General features: G+C 62.3%; 1 protein-coding gene across 14 annotated transcripts in view; it reads right to left on the reverse strand.

The window, feature by feature from the left end:
• The window catches only part of ESPN (espin), a 36,501-nt gene that overhangs the window by 1,431 nt on the left and 20,899 nt on the right, over positions 1 to 14,171 (reverse strand). The window contains exons 7-14 of one of the 14 annotated variants that reach the window (XM_054542004.2): positions 13,622 to 13,893; positions 10,764 to 10,925; positions 10,469 to 10,673; positions 9,083 to 9,109; positions 7,805 to 7,950; positions 7,457 to 7,720; positions 2,284 to 2,363; positions 2,174 to 2,185 (exon numbers count right to left, since the gene is read on the reverse strand). In XM_054542004.2, coding sequence (XP_054397979.1) covers positions 2,174 to 2,185; positions 2,284 to 2,363; positions 7,457 to 7,720; positions 7,805 to 7,950; positions 9,083 to 9,109; positions 10,469 to 10,673; positions 10,764 to 10,925; positions 13,622 to 13,893 — 1,168 coding nt within the window. The other 13 variants (XM_054542009.2, XM_054542005.2, XM_054542002.2 and 10 more) reach the window with 13 other exon arrangements.

The raw sequence follows: 14,171 nt of genomic DNA on the forward strand, positions 1-14,171 counted from the left end.
TAGTCACTAAGCACATGTGGCTGCTGAGCATTTGAAATGTGGCTGGTGTAAATTGTGATGGATTGCAGGTGTAAAATGTGCATGATATTTCAAAGACTAAGTTGTATTATTATTTGATACAGGATCTCGCTCTGTTGCCAGGGTGGAGCGCAGTGGTGAGATCATGGCTCACTGCAGCCTCGACCTCCTGGGCTCACGTAATCCTCCCACCTCAGCCTCCCAAGTAGCTGGAACCACAGGTGTGTGCCACTATGCCCAGCTATTTTTTTTTTTTTTTAATTGAGACAGAATCTCGCTCTGTCACCGAAGGCTGGAGTGCAGTGGCACGATCTCGGCTCACTGCAACCTCCGCCTCCCAGTTTCAAGTGATTTTCCTGCCTTAGCCTTGTGAATAGCTGAGATTACAGAAGCGCGCCACCATGCCCAGCTAATTTTTGTATTTTTAGTAGAGACGGGGTTTCACCATGTTGGTCAGGCTGGTCTTGAACTCCTGACCTCAGGTGATCCACCTGCTTCAGCCTCCCAAAGTGCTGGGATTACAGGCATGAGCCACCGAGCCCAGCCCGCCCAGCTAATTTTTTTTTTTGAAATGGAGTCTCACTCTGTTGCCCAAGCTAAAGTACAAAATGGCGTGATCCCGGCTCACTGCAACCTCCGCCTCCCAGATTCAAGTGATTCTCCTGCCTCAGCCTCCCGAGTAGCTAGGTTTACAGGCATGAGCCATCACACCCACCTAATTTTTATATTTTTAGTAGCGATGGGGTTTCACCATGTTGGCCAGGCTGGTCTTGAACTTCTGACCTCAGGTGATCCACCCGCTTCAGCCTCCCAAAGTGCTGGGATTACAGGCATGAGCCACTGCGCCCAGCCCCATGCAGCTAATTAAAAAAAATTTTTTTTTGCAGGCCTGGTGCGAAGGCTTACGCCTGTAATCCCAGCACTTTGGGAGGCTGAGGCAGGTGGATCACCTGAGGTCAGGAGTTCGAGACCAGCCTGACCAACATGGCAAAACCCGGCATCTACTAAAAATACAAAAATTAGCTGGGCGTGTTGGCAGGCGCCTGTAATCCCAACTACCTGGGAGGCTGAGGCAGGAGAATCACTTGAACCCAGGAGGTAGAGGTTGCAGTGAGCCAAGATTGTGCCATTGTACTCCAGCCTGGGCAATAAGAGCAAAACTCTGTCTCAAAAAAAAAAAAAAAAAAAAAAAAGGCCAGGCTTGGTGGCTCATGCCTATAATCCCAGAACTTTGGGAGGCCAAGGCGGGTGGATCACTTCAGGTCAGGAGTTTGAGACCAGCTTGGCCAACATGGTGAAACCCCATCTCTATTAAAAATACAAAATTAGCTGGGTGTGGTGGCACACGCTTGTAATCCCAGCTATTTGGGAGGCTGAGGCAGGAGAATCACTTGAACCCAGGAGGCAGAGGTTGCATAAGCCCAGATCGCCACTGCACTCCAGATTGGGTGACAAGAGTGAAACCCCATCTCAAAAAAAAGAAATTTTTTTTTTTTTTTTTTTTTGCACAATGAGGTCTCACTACATTGCCCGGGCTGGTCTCAGACTTCTGGGCTCAAGTGGTCCCCCTGCCTTGGCCTCTCAAAGTGCTGGGATTACATGTGTAAGCCACCATGCCTGGCCGAAGACTTACTTTTACAAGAGGAGTATAAAACATCTCATTAATAATTTTCATAATTGATTATGTGTCAAAATAATATTTTTGATATTTTGTGCCAAATAAAACAGTACTAAAATTAAGCTCACCTATATCCTTCTACATTTTCACTGTGGCTACTGGAAAATTTTAAATTACATCTGTGGCTCTCATTACATTTCTATCGGACAGCACTGGGCTGGGTGAGATTACTAGGGGCAGAAAGCACGTTCTGAGGACCAGACAATCAAGGTGATTGATAGTGGGGTTAGGTTCACTGAAGGGTAGAAAAGAGCAGGTTAATAGGAGGCAGGGACTGAGTAACCGGGAACAAAGTTCTCAGAGCATGAGAGAGAGATTCTGGGGGACAGCGGTCTGGGATATTATAGGGAGGAAGGAGGCTGTACTACAAGGGCCAAGAGACAGGAGGATGTACTCAAGTTGGCCTGGATGAAGGGACGACCCTCTGCAACTTGGGTGGGGATAAGGGTGGCAGGTTGGGGCCAGCCCTGCACTCACCGCTTCTGCTCCCTGGAAGGAAAAAGAGACAGTGTTACTTGGTACCTCTACCTCAGGGACGCAGTCAAGACACCCTGCCAGGCCAGCCTCTGCCTGACCCCCCAGCTCACCTCTCTTCTTCCAGCTTCTTCCGCAGGAGGTCCCGCCTCCAGGCGGGCATGCTGGCCAGCCGGGCCTCCTCCTCCTCCTCCTGAAACACAACCACAAAACTTCAGGGCCCGCAGGGGCTGGGAGATAGGGGGCACCCTCAGCCTCGGGACCTGAAAGAGTCAGGGTCACAGGAAGACATCCTTTTGATGCACTTCTGTGGGACAAGTGGATGGAGGTGCCTGGTCACACACCCCCTCAGAGCTGGCCTCCTTTCCCCTAGTAACCCAGACCCTTGTGTCCTACAGGAGGCACCAGAGAGATCAAAGCTGAGTGGGACAGAAGCAGAGAACAAGTAGCTGGGACCCAGAGGTCCTGAGCCTGATTCCCCACAGAGGCAGGTGGCCAATGGCCACAGGCCCAAGACCTCTGGGCAGACGCAGATGCGAGCCCCCACCCAGCCTCTTGGCTCAGGGAGACTCAGGCTGCCCCTGGCTCCCCTGCGAAGGGCCTTCAGCCCATGGTTGCCCTCTTCCCAATAGAGTGGATACGGGCTCTACAATCGTGGGGCTACAATGACATCAGGGGCAGGTGTGGTGTCCAACGTAGGCAGTTTACAGCAAAGAGTTTTATTTCCTGAATGTTACAGAGGAGAAAGGGTCTGTACACGGCACACTTCACACAGAACACTGTACACGTGGCTCCCTTGACCTCAGCCAATGAGGTAGCTGTGAACTCCAGTGGAAAACCAAAGAGCAGGCCACACTGCCGCAAGGAGGAGCCGCAGCCCCTCACTCAGAGGGGCTTCTTCTGCTGCCTGGCTCCATACAGAGCTCAGCAAGGCCACGGGGCCAGAGGCGGACACCTGGTTTGTTCTGTGCCTGCCCTGCCTATCCGACCAACGCCCCACAGCCTGCCACGATGGGACCTCAGAGGCTGAGGCAGCCTGGTCCTGGGCCCTCCGGGCTGCTCAAGGCCACAGTCCTGGGTTCTTCCTGCTGCTTCCAGCCTCTGGAGGGCGTCAGACAGGCGTCCAGGCCCACGTTAAGACGCTGGAGGGTGAACTGCCAATTCCAAATTCCGCTGCTCAGATGTCAAACAGCTCTGCCTCCTTCTCTTTCCAGAAGGAGAAGCTGCGGTCGATGTAGCGGCAGATGTCCTCGTTGCTGAACTCGCCCATCTCAGACACCAGTTCCAAGGGGTCTTCGGCGGGGGCTTCGGAACCAGGAGAGTCTGAGGTCGGGGGAGGCGCGGCGGGCGGGGGCGACGGCGGCGGCTGCGGCGCAGGGGCCAGGGCCTCGGGCTGCCCCTCAGGCGGGTCCCCCGTCTGAAGTGGAGCGGCCTCTTCGGTCCGCTCCTGTTCTTTCCTCTCCTCTTCCTTTTTCTTCGCCTGTTCTTCGGGGGCCGGCTCAGCCTCCAGGCCGTTTCCGAAGAACCGCTGCCTGAGGTCCTCGAAGCCGTCGCTCCAGCCGCGCCGGCCGGCCTCCACCTCCTCCAGCACCACGCGGTGGAAGAGGCGGATGCGCTCCCACGGGTGGCTGCCCAGCCTGTCGAACATCTCGTAGCACAGTAGGTGGCGGAACTTGCGCTCCTCGCGGCTCAGGCCCATCTCGAGTAGCTGGAAGTAGCCGAGCATGAAGAGGTCCAGCGTGAGGCTGTCGTAGCGCGGGGGTGCGCCGCCGTCCAGGGGCGGCAGGAAGTGCTGGGGCCAGTACAGGCCGTGCGCCAGGCCCGGGCTTGCCGGCACGCGCCGCAGCAGGCTCCGCCAGTGGCCCAGCAGCTTGCCCACCGCCTGCCGCTGCCTCAGCAGCTGCCGCAGCCGTTCGTCGGGGCTGTGGGCCTCGCCGTTGCTCGTCGGCAGCCGGGGGGCGTCCGTGGCCTCCAGCCCCGGGCCGGCATCGGCGGCCGCCACGCTGGGCAGCTGTCTGCGTAGGCGCGCCTGGGCGCGGCGGCCTTGTCCGCGGAAGGCCCAGCGGCGCCAGTGCTCCAGGAAGAGGTAAACGATGCGCTCCTTGCGCAGGTCGAGGTAGTCCTGGACGCCGCGCAGCTCGGTGCAGAGGGGCGGCCGGCGCGCCAGCTGCTCGGGCTCAGGCAGCGCCGCCTGGCGATCCTGTACCTCGGGCAGGCCCAGGGTGCCCAGGGGCTCCCCGTCGACCAGCGGGCCGTGGGCGGCGGCGGCGCTGGGCTGGCCAGAGCCGGCCGTCACGTAGTCCTCCTCCAGGATGGGCTCGCGGCCCGGGGCGCCAGCGGACTGCGGGGGCTTGCGGCGCGGACAGCGCGCGGGCGCCGCGCCCCGTGCGCGCAGCTCGTAGGTGGCGCGGAGATGCTGCACGGAGACGCCGCACTCGAGGATCTCGCGCGCCACAGCCTCGCGGCACCAGCTGAGCGAGTGCGAGCGGCCCAGGCAGAGCGGCCCGGGCAGCCAGGGTGCGTCGGGTAGCGGCGCCAGCGGCTGGCCCGTGTCAGCGGTCAGCAGCTCCGCCAGGTGCGCAGGCCGGCCGCCCAGTGCGGCCAGCAGCGTGGCCATGCTCTTGAGCAGCGTGGAGATCTTGCTGCACCAGGCGGGCAGGCTGGCGGCGCGGCCATGCATTCGGCGCGGGTCGACGGTGAAGCGCGGCCCCGACAGGGCGGCGGAGATGGGCAGCAGCTGCTCCAGCTCCAGCTCCAGTTGCTCGAGGCGCGCCTCCAGCTTCTGCGCCTTGTGCAGCACCTGCAGGTTCTCGATTTGCTGCTCGATGCGGAGGATGTCGGCCTCGGTCATGAGCTCGCCAAAGGGCCCGAGGATGGCGTTGTGCTCGCGGGAGTACCTCCAGCCCTCGCGGGGGTAGCAGCACGAGCTGGCGGCCGTCAGCTAAGGCGGGGAAGACAAAAGAGGGGAGGGAGGCGCGTCTCCCTCTGGCCCAGCTCCCGCCATGGCGCCGGGAACCTTTTGCATGTCCTGGGTGGTGTAATGGCTCCGCGGGGCTGCGTCTGCAGGGAGGGACCGCGTCTGGCCGGTGGGGGTGACGCTAGGGTGAGGCTTCGGCCCGAGCCGCCGCTCCAGGCTCTGGGCAGTGTCCACTTTGGTCGCTGGCGGGGGGCACGGCCGGTCGTGGTCGCTGCTGCGGCGGCAAGAACAGGCCAGCAGACGGGGTCTCCATGCCTGGCTTGTTCGCTCATTACACCACCCAAGGAACTTGCGAAAGGCGTTGAAGCTGAGAGGCGCGGTGGCCCTCCCCAACCCATCCGAGGGCGGCTATTGTGAGGCCTCTCCTCCCAGACTCATGACGCCTTCTCCAGCTCCCCTGTGGCCCAAGCCTTCCCGCTCCCTGTGGTCCATGTTTTCTGTGCAGAATGAGAGGCCACTCCGCTCTTAAAGAGGCTGCAGCTGCAGCTTCCACTGAGCTGCCCACCCTTCCCCTCCCTTCGTCCTGCTGGACAGCTGGGCACCGTAATATTCTCATTTGCTCACTTTTCTCCACCTCTGATGTCCAGTTTTCCCCCCTGGGCCTGCCATCGCCTCCACAGAGGTCCCTGATTCATCTTGACCCTATGCGATCCACTCTCCACATACAAATAGGAAGCAGCCTCTTCCCTGCTTAACACTCCCCGCACCCGGCTCCCCAGTGTTCCAGGAGAAAGTCCGTTCTCTTCTGGGCCTCTGGCCAGGTCTTGGTAGTCTGGCCCCCATTGAGGTCTCTCCAGCTCAGCGACCCCCCCCTTCCTCCAGGACAGTCAGGGCCACATCCGCTCTCACTTCCAGACCGCCCTGTCCCACCTGCGGCTCTTCAGCCCCCTCTCCTCCTGGCCACCCCTCACTCATCTTCCAAGTGTCACCTTAGATATCACCTCCTCCTTCCCTAACACACCCCCCAGCCCACATATAAGGTGGCCAGTTAGGGCTGCCCCAGTGCCTTGCGTTCCCCATTGCAGCTGGCTGTGTTGCATCAGCCCAGGTACTTCTCTCCACTGCCACCCACTCTCTCACACTGCCCCATTTTGTGTGCTTGGTGACTCGCACACATGTCCGCAGACACCTTAGAGCAGGCCTGGATATGTTCACCATGAATCCCCAGAGGCTATAACAGTGTGTGGGGCACATAAATGGCACTCGGGGGCCAGGCGTGGTGGCTCATGCCTGTAATCCCAGCACTTTGGGAGGCCGAGGCGGGCGGGATCACTTGAGGCCAGGAGTTCGAGACCAGCCTGGCCAACGTGGTGAAACCCCATCTCTGCTGAGAATACAAAAATTAGCTGGGTGTGGTTGGCGGGCATCTGTAGTCCCAGCTACTCGTGAGGCTGAGGCGGGAGAATCGCTTGAACCCAGGAGGTGGAGGTTGCAGTGAGTCAAGATCGCACCACTGTACTCCAGCCTCAGTAACAAAGTGATTCCCTGTCTCAAAAAAATAAATAAAAAATAAAAATAAATGGCATTTGGGGAATAGTTGTTGGATGAATGAAAGGCAACTCATCCTGCCAGCTGGTGCTGATCAGCCCACCTTACAGAGAAGGAAACTGAGGCTGGATGAGGCTCAGTATCGGCAGCTGGAAGGCGGCAGCGCAGCCATGGAGCCCAGGTCCCTAAGACTGAGACCAAAGCCCTCTTGGCTACTCAGTATGGTCCTTGGACCAGCATCATCAGCAGCCTCACCCAGGAGCTGGCTAGAAATGCAGAGCCTCAGCCCTGCCCAGACCTCCTGAATCCGAACAGGCCTTTTAACCAGATCCCAGGTGCTGGGCAGGTGAAGGAGAGTCTGAGAAAGGCTGCTGTCTCACTTCCAAGGACAAGCTGCTGGGGGTGTGTGTGGAGACTGGGACAAGCCCCAAACGGGGTGGTGCCACCCTGCTTTCCCTAAAGAAAATGGCCGGGCACGGTGGCTCATGCCTGTAATCCCAGCCCTGGCCAACACGGTGAAACCCCGTCTCTAATAAAAATACAAAAAAATTAGCTGGGCGTGGTGGCATGCGCCTGTAATCCCAGCTACCTGGGAGGCTGAGGCAGGAGAATCATTTGAACCCGGGAGGCGAAGGTTGCAGTGAGCCGAGATCGCGCCACTGCACTCCAGCCTGGGCGACAGAGCAAGGCTCTGTCTCAAGAAAAAAAAAAAAAAGAAAGAAAATGGGAGGTCCCGAGGTTGGGGTTGGGGGTGGTGTGGGGGATGGGCTGTGCATCCAAATGCAGACCCCAGGGCTCCCTGGGCACCCTGCCCCACCCACCTTCCGCCTCTGCTCCTCCTCCTCCTGCATCTTCAGCTGCAGCTTGCGCACCATCACCTGGCGCTTCCACTCGGGGATGGGCCGGCCCTGCTCATCGTGTGTGGGGATGAGCGCCTCCACATCCAGCTGCACTCCCGGCGCAGGAGTAGTGGGCGGCTCCGGAACCAAGTTTCCATTGAGCAGAGGCTGAAACCCTGCAGCTGGCGGTGTGGGGCTCCGGACTGGTGACAGTGCAGGTGACACAGATGCCAGCGGCGAATCGGGCTGCAGGGAGAAGCGGTGGGGCTGAGCGCCCGGTGGCCTAGGGCCAGGGAAGCCGGGTCGCAGGCTCCTGCTGGGCCCGCCTACCTGGAAGGCCGGCTGCCCGCTGCCTGAGAACACTGTGGTCAGCCCCTTGCTCTGCGGCGTCGGCTTCAGGCTCTTGCCTGCCTTAATCTCAGCCAGTAGCTCCGAGTTGTCGCCCGTCGGGGACATCATGTTGAAAGATTTGGTGCCTATGCAGAGGCAGGAGATGAGGCACTGGCCAGGGTGGGGCTGCATCCCCGCCACCCCTCTCCCGCCCCTCTGCAGCCCCGTTCCCAAGCCAAGATTGGATGGGTGCCCATCCTCGGGGCCAGTGGGCAGCTCTCCAGATCCCAGGTCCCGCAGGCAGCTTTCAGGGTCCCCAGAGGTGGGCCCTTGGTTCCCCGACTGTGGCAACCCCACCATCCTCCCCACCCTACTCACGGGATGTAGGGCCCCTGCCTGGAGGCCCCTGGGAGTTCATGGTGGCTCTTGGGCATATGTCCCCGCCCAGCCACTGACTGCCCAGCTCCAAAACACTACCTGGAATCAGCCACCCGACCTTTGTCCCGGGTTCCCTGGCTCAGCCCGGCTGGGGTGGAGCCTCCCTCTGGCCCTCTCCCTACATCAGCAAAGCCTCAGTGACCCTTGAACTGAGTCAATTGGGGCCTCCATGGACATGCAGAGTCCGGACCCCAGAGTGCCAGTACCCACCTGGTCCCCTCCCTCCCCACCACACCCACAGACAGATGCACAAGCAGACACATTGGTTGCAAGCCGGGAGCACATTTACGGCAAAGCACGGCTCAGCTCTAGGGGCCCAGGAAAGCAGAGCCCTTACTAAGGCTACGGGAGGCACCCAGGAGGAAGGGCAGGCGGGTAATATGCAAACACCCAGGGCAGAGTGTGCATTTTCCGGCTTAGCCAGAGGAGGCGAATGGAGATTTGGAGAGAGAGGTCTCTTGAGCCCCGAAGAAGGGGTCAGGTCTGGGAGGGAGGAATAAAATGGGCCGACAGCTCTTGGATTCTCAGGCTGGGGATCCCAGAGTGCAGTCACGGGGAGGAGAAGAGTAGGAGAAAGGGAAAATCAGTGTGGCTGGCTCATTTATTTAGGCAAAACCATCAGCCAGGCGCAGAATGCTTGGGTGCATATGTGGGTATGAGGGTGGGTATGAGGGTAGGTATGAGGTGCAAGGCCCCACCCATGCATCGAGGTTCTCTCGCCTGCCAGCCCCTGCCCCTGCCCTTTCCTCAAGTCTGGGCCCCTCCTGCCTTGCTGTTCCTGCCTCTTCCCCCAACCCCGCACCTCAGCCTCAGCCAGGAGCCGCGCATGCAGCTACTCACTCTTCCTGTGCCTCAGGACTCTCACTTCTAGGGACCAAGAGGAGAGAAGTGACAGCGGAGTTAGGAGGGAGAGGGGGCCAGGATGAGACTGGGACAGCAGGGGACAGGGAGCGGGCCTGGGAGAGCAGGAGGGAGGAAGTGGAGAAGAGAGGAGGAGCTTTTCTGTCCATCTGACCCTGGCTCAGCCTGCTCTGGGGCCCCATGAGGGTGGTCCATCGAGTTCCTGGCTTGGCTGGTACCCCTAAGGGCTGGGCAGGGCCACCACTGGCTCTAGCCCGTAGCAAGGGCCTCCACCTTGGCACTGAGTTGGGGTAGGGCACCCAGCCCTGGCTGTGCTGGGTGGGGGTGTCTGGGGAAGCCCAGAGTACATTTTTCTCTGCCCTTAGCTTCAGCCCTGCTGCAGGCTGTGGAGGGAAGGAGAAGGAAGCTCGGCAGGTGCTGGACATGCTTCCATGGGCTCTGGTCTGCAGGGGCTGGGGCTCCATAGGAACCGTAGGGGGGACAAGCTCTGCTCTGCACTCCTAGTCAGGGAGATGAAGCTTTGAGGGGTGCCACTAAGCATGATCTCTGCCCTGAGTGGCTGGGTGAGGAAGGCACCCCAGCCAGGCTGGGATGGGAGCACCACATCTAGGCACCCTGTCCTGGGCCTTCTAGGTGTCCTGGCAGGGGGACACTGTCCCACCGTACAGAAAAGAAGCCCAAGAATCCTGCACCAGTTTAGCTCTTAAAAAAGGATGCCTAGGGAAGTCACCGGGGAGGGAGGGGGAAACATGGTGGGTCACAGCTTTGCCCCCATAGCCAGGCCCTGGCTGGCCCAGGGCCCCTGGCAGGAACTGGCTAGGAAGAGTTCCTGGCATATCTAAGAAGGCTTCAGGTCTGCGCTGCTTGGAAGGACAAGAGAAAGACGTGGAGAGAGGAAGAGAGGCTCAGGATAGACAGGGGCAGGGGGAAGGGCGGCCAGCTGTGGGGCCTCTCTGAAGCTGGTTCTACTTCAAGTGTCCCTCCAGTACCAGCTCATCAGAAACACCAGCACCAGCTCATGGGAAACACCAGCCCCAGAGCTGGGAGGCCCTTTCTAGCTGGTGGGAGGCAGGCCCAGAGAGGGGAGGGGACTTGCCCAGGCCACACAGCTAGGGGGTGGGAGGCAGGCCCAGATTGGGGAAGGGACTTGCCCCAGGCCGTGCAGCCCGGTCCTGCTTTGGCAGGACCTCAAGCAACCCAGAGCCCTCTCTTATGGCCAAGTACTCAGTGGGGTAGGGGTGGCTGGAAGACCATGTAGAAGAGGAAGGACCCGGGCAGTGACAGCTGGGGAGGGGCTGGTGTCTAGATTTCCCTCCCCTTTCAGGGCTAGCGCCGCCCCCCACCCCTCAACCTGACCCTACTCACTGCCGGTGGACGAGGAGGAGCGGCGCTGCCCGCAGCCAGGGCCAGCGCCCTCGAGGGGCAGAGGCGGGGCCGGCGGTGGCGAACTCGCGGCCTCGGGCAGGGGCGGCGGCGGCGGCGGCGGCGGGGGCGGCGGGGGCAGCTCCCTGGACGCCTTGGGGTCCACGGCGCAGCCGTTAGGCACGTGGTTCCCAGGGAGCAGCGCCGCCTGCGGGGGAGCGGAGGGGCCTTCGAGTGAGCCGCGGGCGGCAGGGCCGAGGCGCGGGCAGCAGGCGGGCGCGGGCTGGCGGGCACGCACCTCCTCGCTGTGCGCCATGCCTGGGCGTGCGGCCAGCGTCTCGCCGGGGCAGCGGCCCAGCTGCCGGTAGTAGTCCCCCGTGCTGGGCTGCTTGCTGAAGGCACGGGGCTTGCGGCTAGAGTCCTGCCTCCGCAGCCCGTCGTGGCCGTCGCAGGAGCTCAGCTGCGGGAAGACAGTGACCGGTGGGGCTCGGGCACCTGCCCGGTAGGCGCCCCCCACGCCTCCCCACCCAGCTCTTCACCTCCTGGGGACTCGCGGCCAGCGGCCGTTGAGGGGTGCAGCAGCCGACTTCCTAGACCCCCTGTTCTCACGGTGGGCAGCGGACGAGGGTCATGGGGGCCTCGGTGGAAGGGCAGGCTCCACCTGCCTTACAGGGAGGGGTTCTGGGCACCGGCCAAGGGGCACAGGGGCCCCCACTGAGGCCAGAAGGGGCGGGCCCAGGGGCGGGGTGGCCCAGCCCCGACGCCAGGGGGAGCTGGAGAAGGGGCACCTCCCAGCTTAGCCCTCACCAGGCCCTCGGCCGCACTCTGCTCTCGGCTGTCAGAAGGACTGCGGGTCCCCAGGGCTCCGCGGAGCCCTGTCTTTGGGGGTCCCGGGCCGGAGGGAGCCCCCTCCAGAGCCTGTGCTCTCCGAGGCTCCGGCTTGCCCCGGACCCCAGTTGCCCGTCCAGGGGCTGCTCCTACCTGCCACGGTGCTGGTGGCCCCCGCTGTGCACCTGGCGGCGGGGGCGGCAGGACCCGACACCTGCGTTACCTGATACTTCCTCTCATGTTACAGCCACCGGCGCACGGCCAGCCTATGGGCTCCGACAGCCTGACATCACCCGGGGCCCGCCAATCCCAGGCCGAACCCCCCCAGCCGTCGCGGATGCCATGGGGGCGCCAACTACTCTGTCACACCTGGCCGCGGCTCTGCACCCGCCCCCCGCCAGATGTGACCCCGCCCCTTGCGCCTCTCCCTAAGCTGGGAGCTGAGCCCCCACCTTCATCCCCGCCCGAGAGGGAAGAGGGCTGACCGTGGGCAGACGGGGCCTCTCATATTTGGCCCCCGGCTCCGGCTCACGTCCCCACCCTTCCCCTCCTGCATCTGGAAACCATCGCCATCCACGAAAGCGACACCGACACCCGCGCTCAAGCCTCGGATTTCAGGGGCCGTAAGGCGGGGTCGGGTGACAGCGCGGCTTCCCGCCCCGTCGCAGCTGCCCCCAACTAGGCCCAGCTCAGTGAGGGAGAGTGAGGCGGCCGGGCCAAAGACTGAGTGACCGGGTGGGGGCTGTCCCCTGCCCCACTCTCCAGCCCATGCGTCCCTGCGGTGGCCTCAGACCCTTCACCCCGCCCGACCTGGCTCACGTTGCAGGAAACGCGACACCGCAGGATTTGTTTTCTGGGCCACCCCGCCCGCTCCGCGCCCCCTGCAGCCCGGAGGCTCGGACAACACGACCCTGCTCCCGCCCGCGGTCAGGCACCCGCGCGGGGGGCGCCGCGGCGACACAAAGAGCCCTTTGTGGAGCGTCCCGGCCCCGGCCCTGGCGCCTGCGGCCCAGCACGCACACAGCCGGGAGGGACGCACACAGCCGAGAGGGGCGTACACAGCCGGGAGGGACGCACACAGCCGGGAGGGGGCTCACACAGCCAGGAGGGGACCACACAGACCTGGCACTTGGGCTCAGCGGTGGAGAGGGGGCACTGGCTGGGTCACCTGTCCTGTGGATTTGGGCGGGGCCCACAGTCTGCGCTGGGAGCTCAGCGATTCCAGGGCCCCCTCTGCCTCCCAGAGATGAAAGGGGAAGCCACTGTGGGAGCTTGGTCTAAGGTGGCATGAAGAGGGCAGCTACTGGAGCTGGCCTGCAGGTTCGGTGTCCCTCCCATGCCTCCCTTGCCCAGTGGCCTTGTGACCTGAGTCACCTTGTATGAATTGGCCCTGGGGTGGCTTTGCCTTGGGCTTAAGAGAGAACTGCAAGGTCCCAGGCTCCAGCAGGACCCCAGGGGGCTGCCACACCACATCTGGCCACTTGTGACCTCAGGCTGTCCCCTCACCTCTTAGACCATCCTTGCTCTGTTCCTGTGGCCAGAACGCCAGTGTTCCCCAGGGCACCCTGCCCAGGATACCCAGAATTGCTCAGACCAGACCTCTGCCCCAACCCCTGCTCCAGAGCCTCAGCCAGGGGCCTGCAGGCCCCAGACATCTCTAGGCGCCTCACACTCCACCTGCCCGCCCTGGCCTCATCCTCTCCACACTGGCTCGCTTCCCTCCAGGGCTCCCAGCTCAGACCTGGCCCTTTCCCCCAGGAGCTCAAGCCCTAAACTGGAACCAGCCACAGCTTCACTTCCTCCCAGCCCCCACTGCCGGTGGGCGCCCAGCCCTGCTAGTGCCTGCTCGCCTTCCCCCCACCCTCCTTCCAGCCCTCACCTCCACAGCCATGCCACTGGCACCTTCCACCTGGCAGCCACCTCCCTTGGGCGACACTCTCCGACTGAGCCTGGGGCTGTGGGGGCCGGGGTGGGGGCATGCTTGGGGAGGGGCAGTCTCCATGCATTGTCTGTCAACTCCATGAGAACCCGGCCACTCTGTGCAAGAGGTGGCACAGGCCCAGTTCCTGGTGAGGCACAGCTGTCTGGACCTGCGTCCTTCACCCCCCAGCTCCCATGGAGGGCAGTGACCTGCTCTTACTCTCCTCCCAGTCCAGTGTCCAGCCCTGAGCCCTCGTGGGACTCGCCAGGAGCTTTGACTCTTGAACATGCCATGGACCCAGGGACCCCCACCCTATGCCCACTAGTGAGGCCAGGCCTTTGGCCTCACTGGCCCCCATCAGCCCAGTTCCCCTGCTGGGAGGCAGGCAGGGGGTGAGGGCTCGCTACCTCCTTCTTGAGGGCCTGTGTCTCCACGTGGCGGAGTTTGTTCTTGGTCTGCATGTAGATGTCAGCTGCCTGTGGTCCCACAGGAGGCTTGGGAGCTGGGTAGCCAGGTGGGGGTGGGGGCAGTTGGGTGCCTGGGCGTGGGGGTGGCGGGGGGAAGCTGGGTGGGGGTGGTGGGGGTGTGGGCTTCCCAATCGTGCCCCGAGGCAGGCCCGGCTCCGGGTTCAGCATGTCCATGTAGCTCTGTGTGTCTGCAGCTCTAGTGCTGGAAAGCCCTGGGGAGGCAGAGGGAAGGGCCAGATTTGGGAGCATGCAGACAGGCTGTCCCCCAAGACTGAGACTCTCCACCACCTGGAAACAACTTGCCGAGGGCCACGGTGGGCTCTGGGCACCACTTGGTACACCTGCTGTGGCCCCTGGTGGTGCTGGGCTTCCCCTCCCTGGCCCTGCCCTGCCCCAGCCCAGCACTTATTGGGGGAAGACCAGGCACTCCGGTTTGGAGGGGAAGCACTGGAGGCTTTGGTGTGTCTAGAGGGCAGGGTCACCTGGAAGG

Source organism: Pongo abelii, chromosome 1 (genome assembly GCF_028885655.2).
Source record: "Pongo abelii isolate AG06213 chromosome 1, NHGRI_mPonAbe1-v2.0_pri, whole genome shotgun sequence".
NCBI classification, from domain to species: Eukaryota; Metazoa; Chordata; class Mammalia; order Primates; family Hominidae; genus Pongo; species Pongo abelii.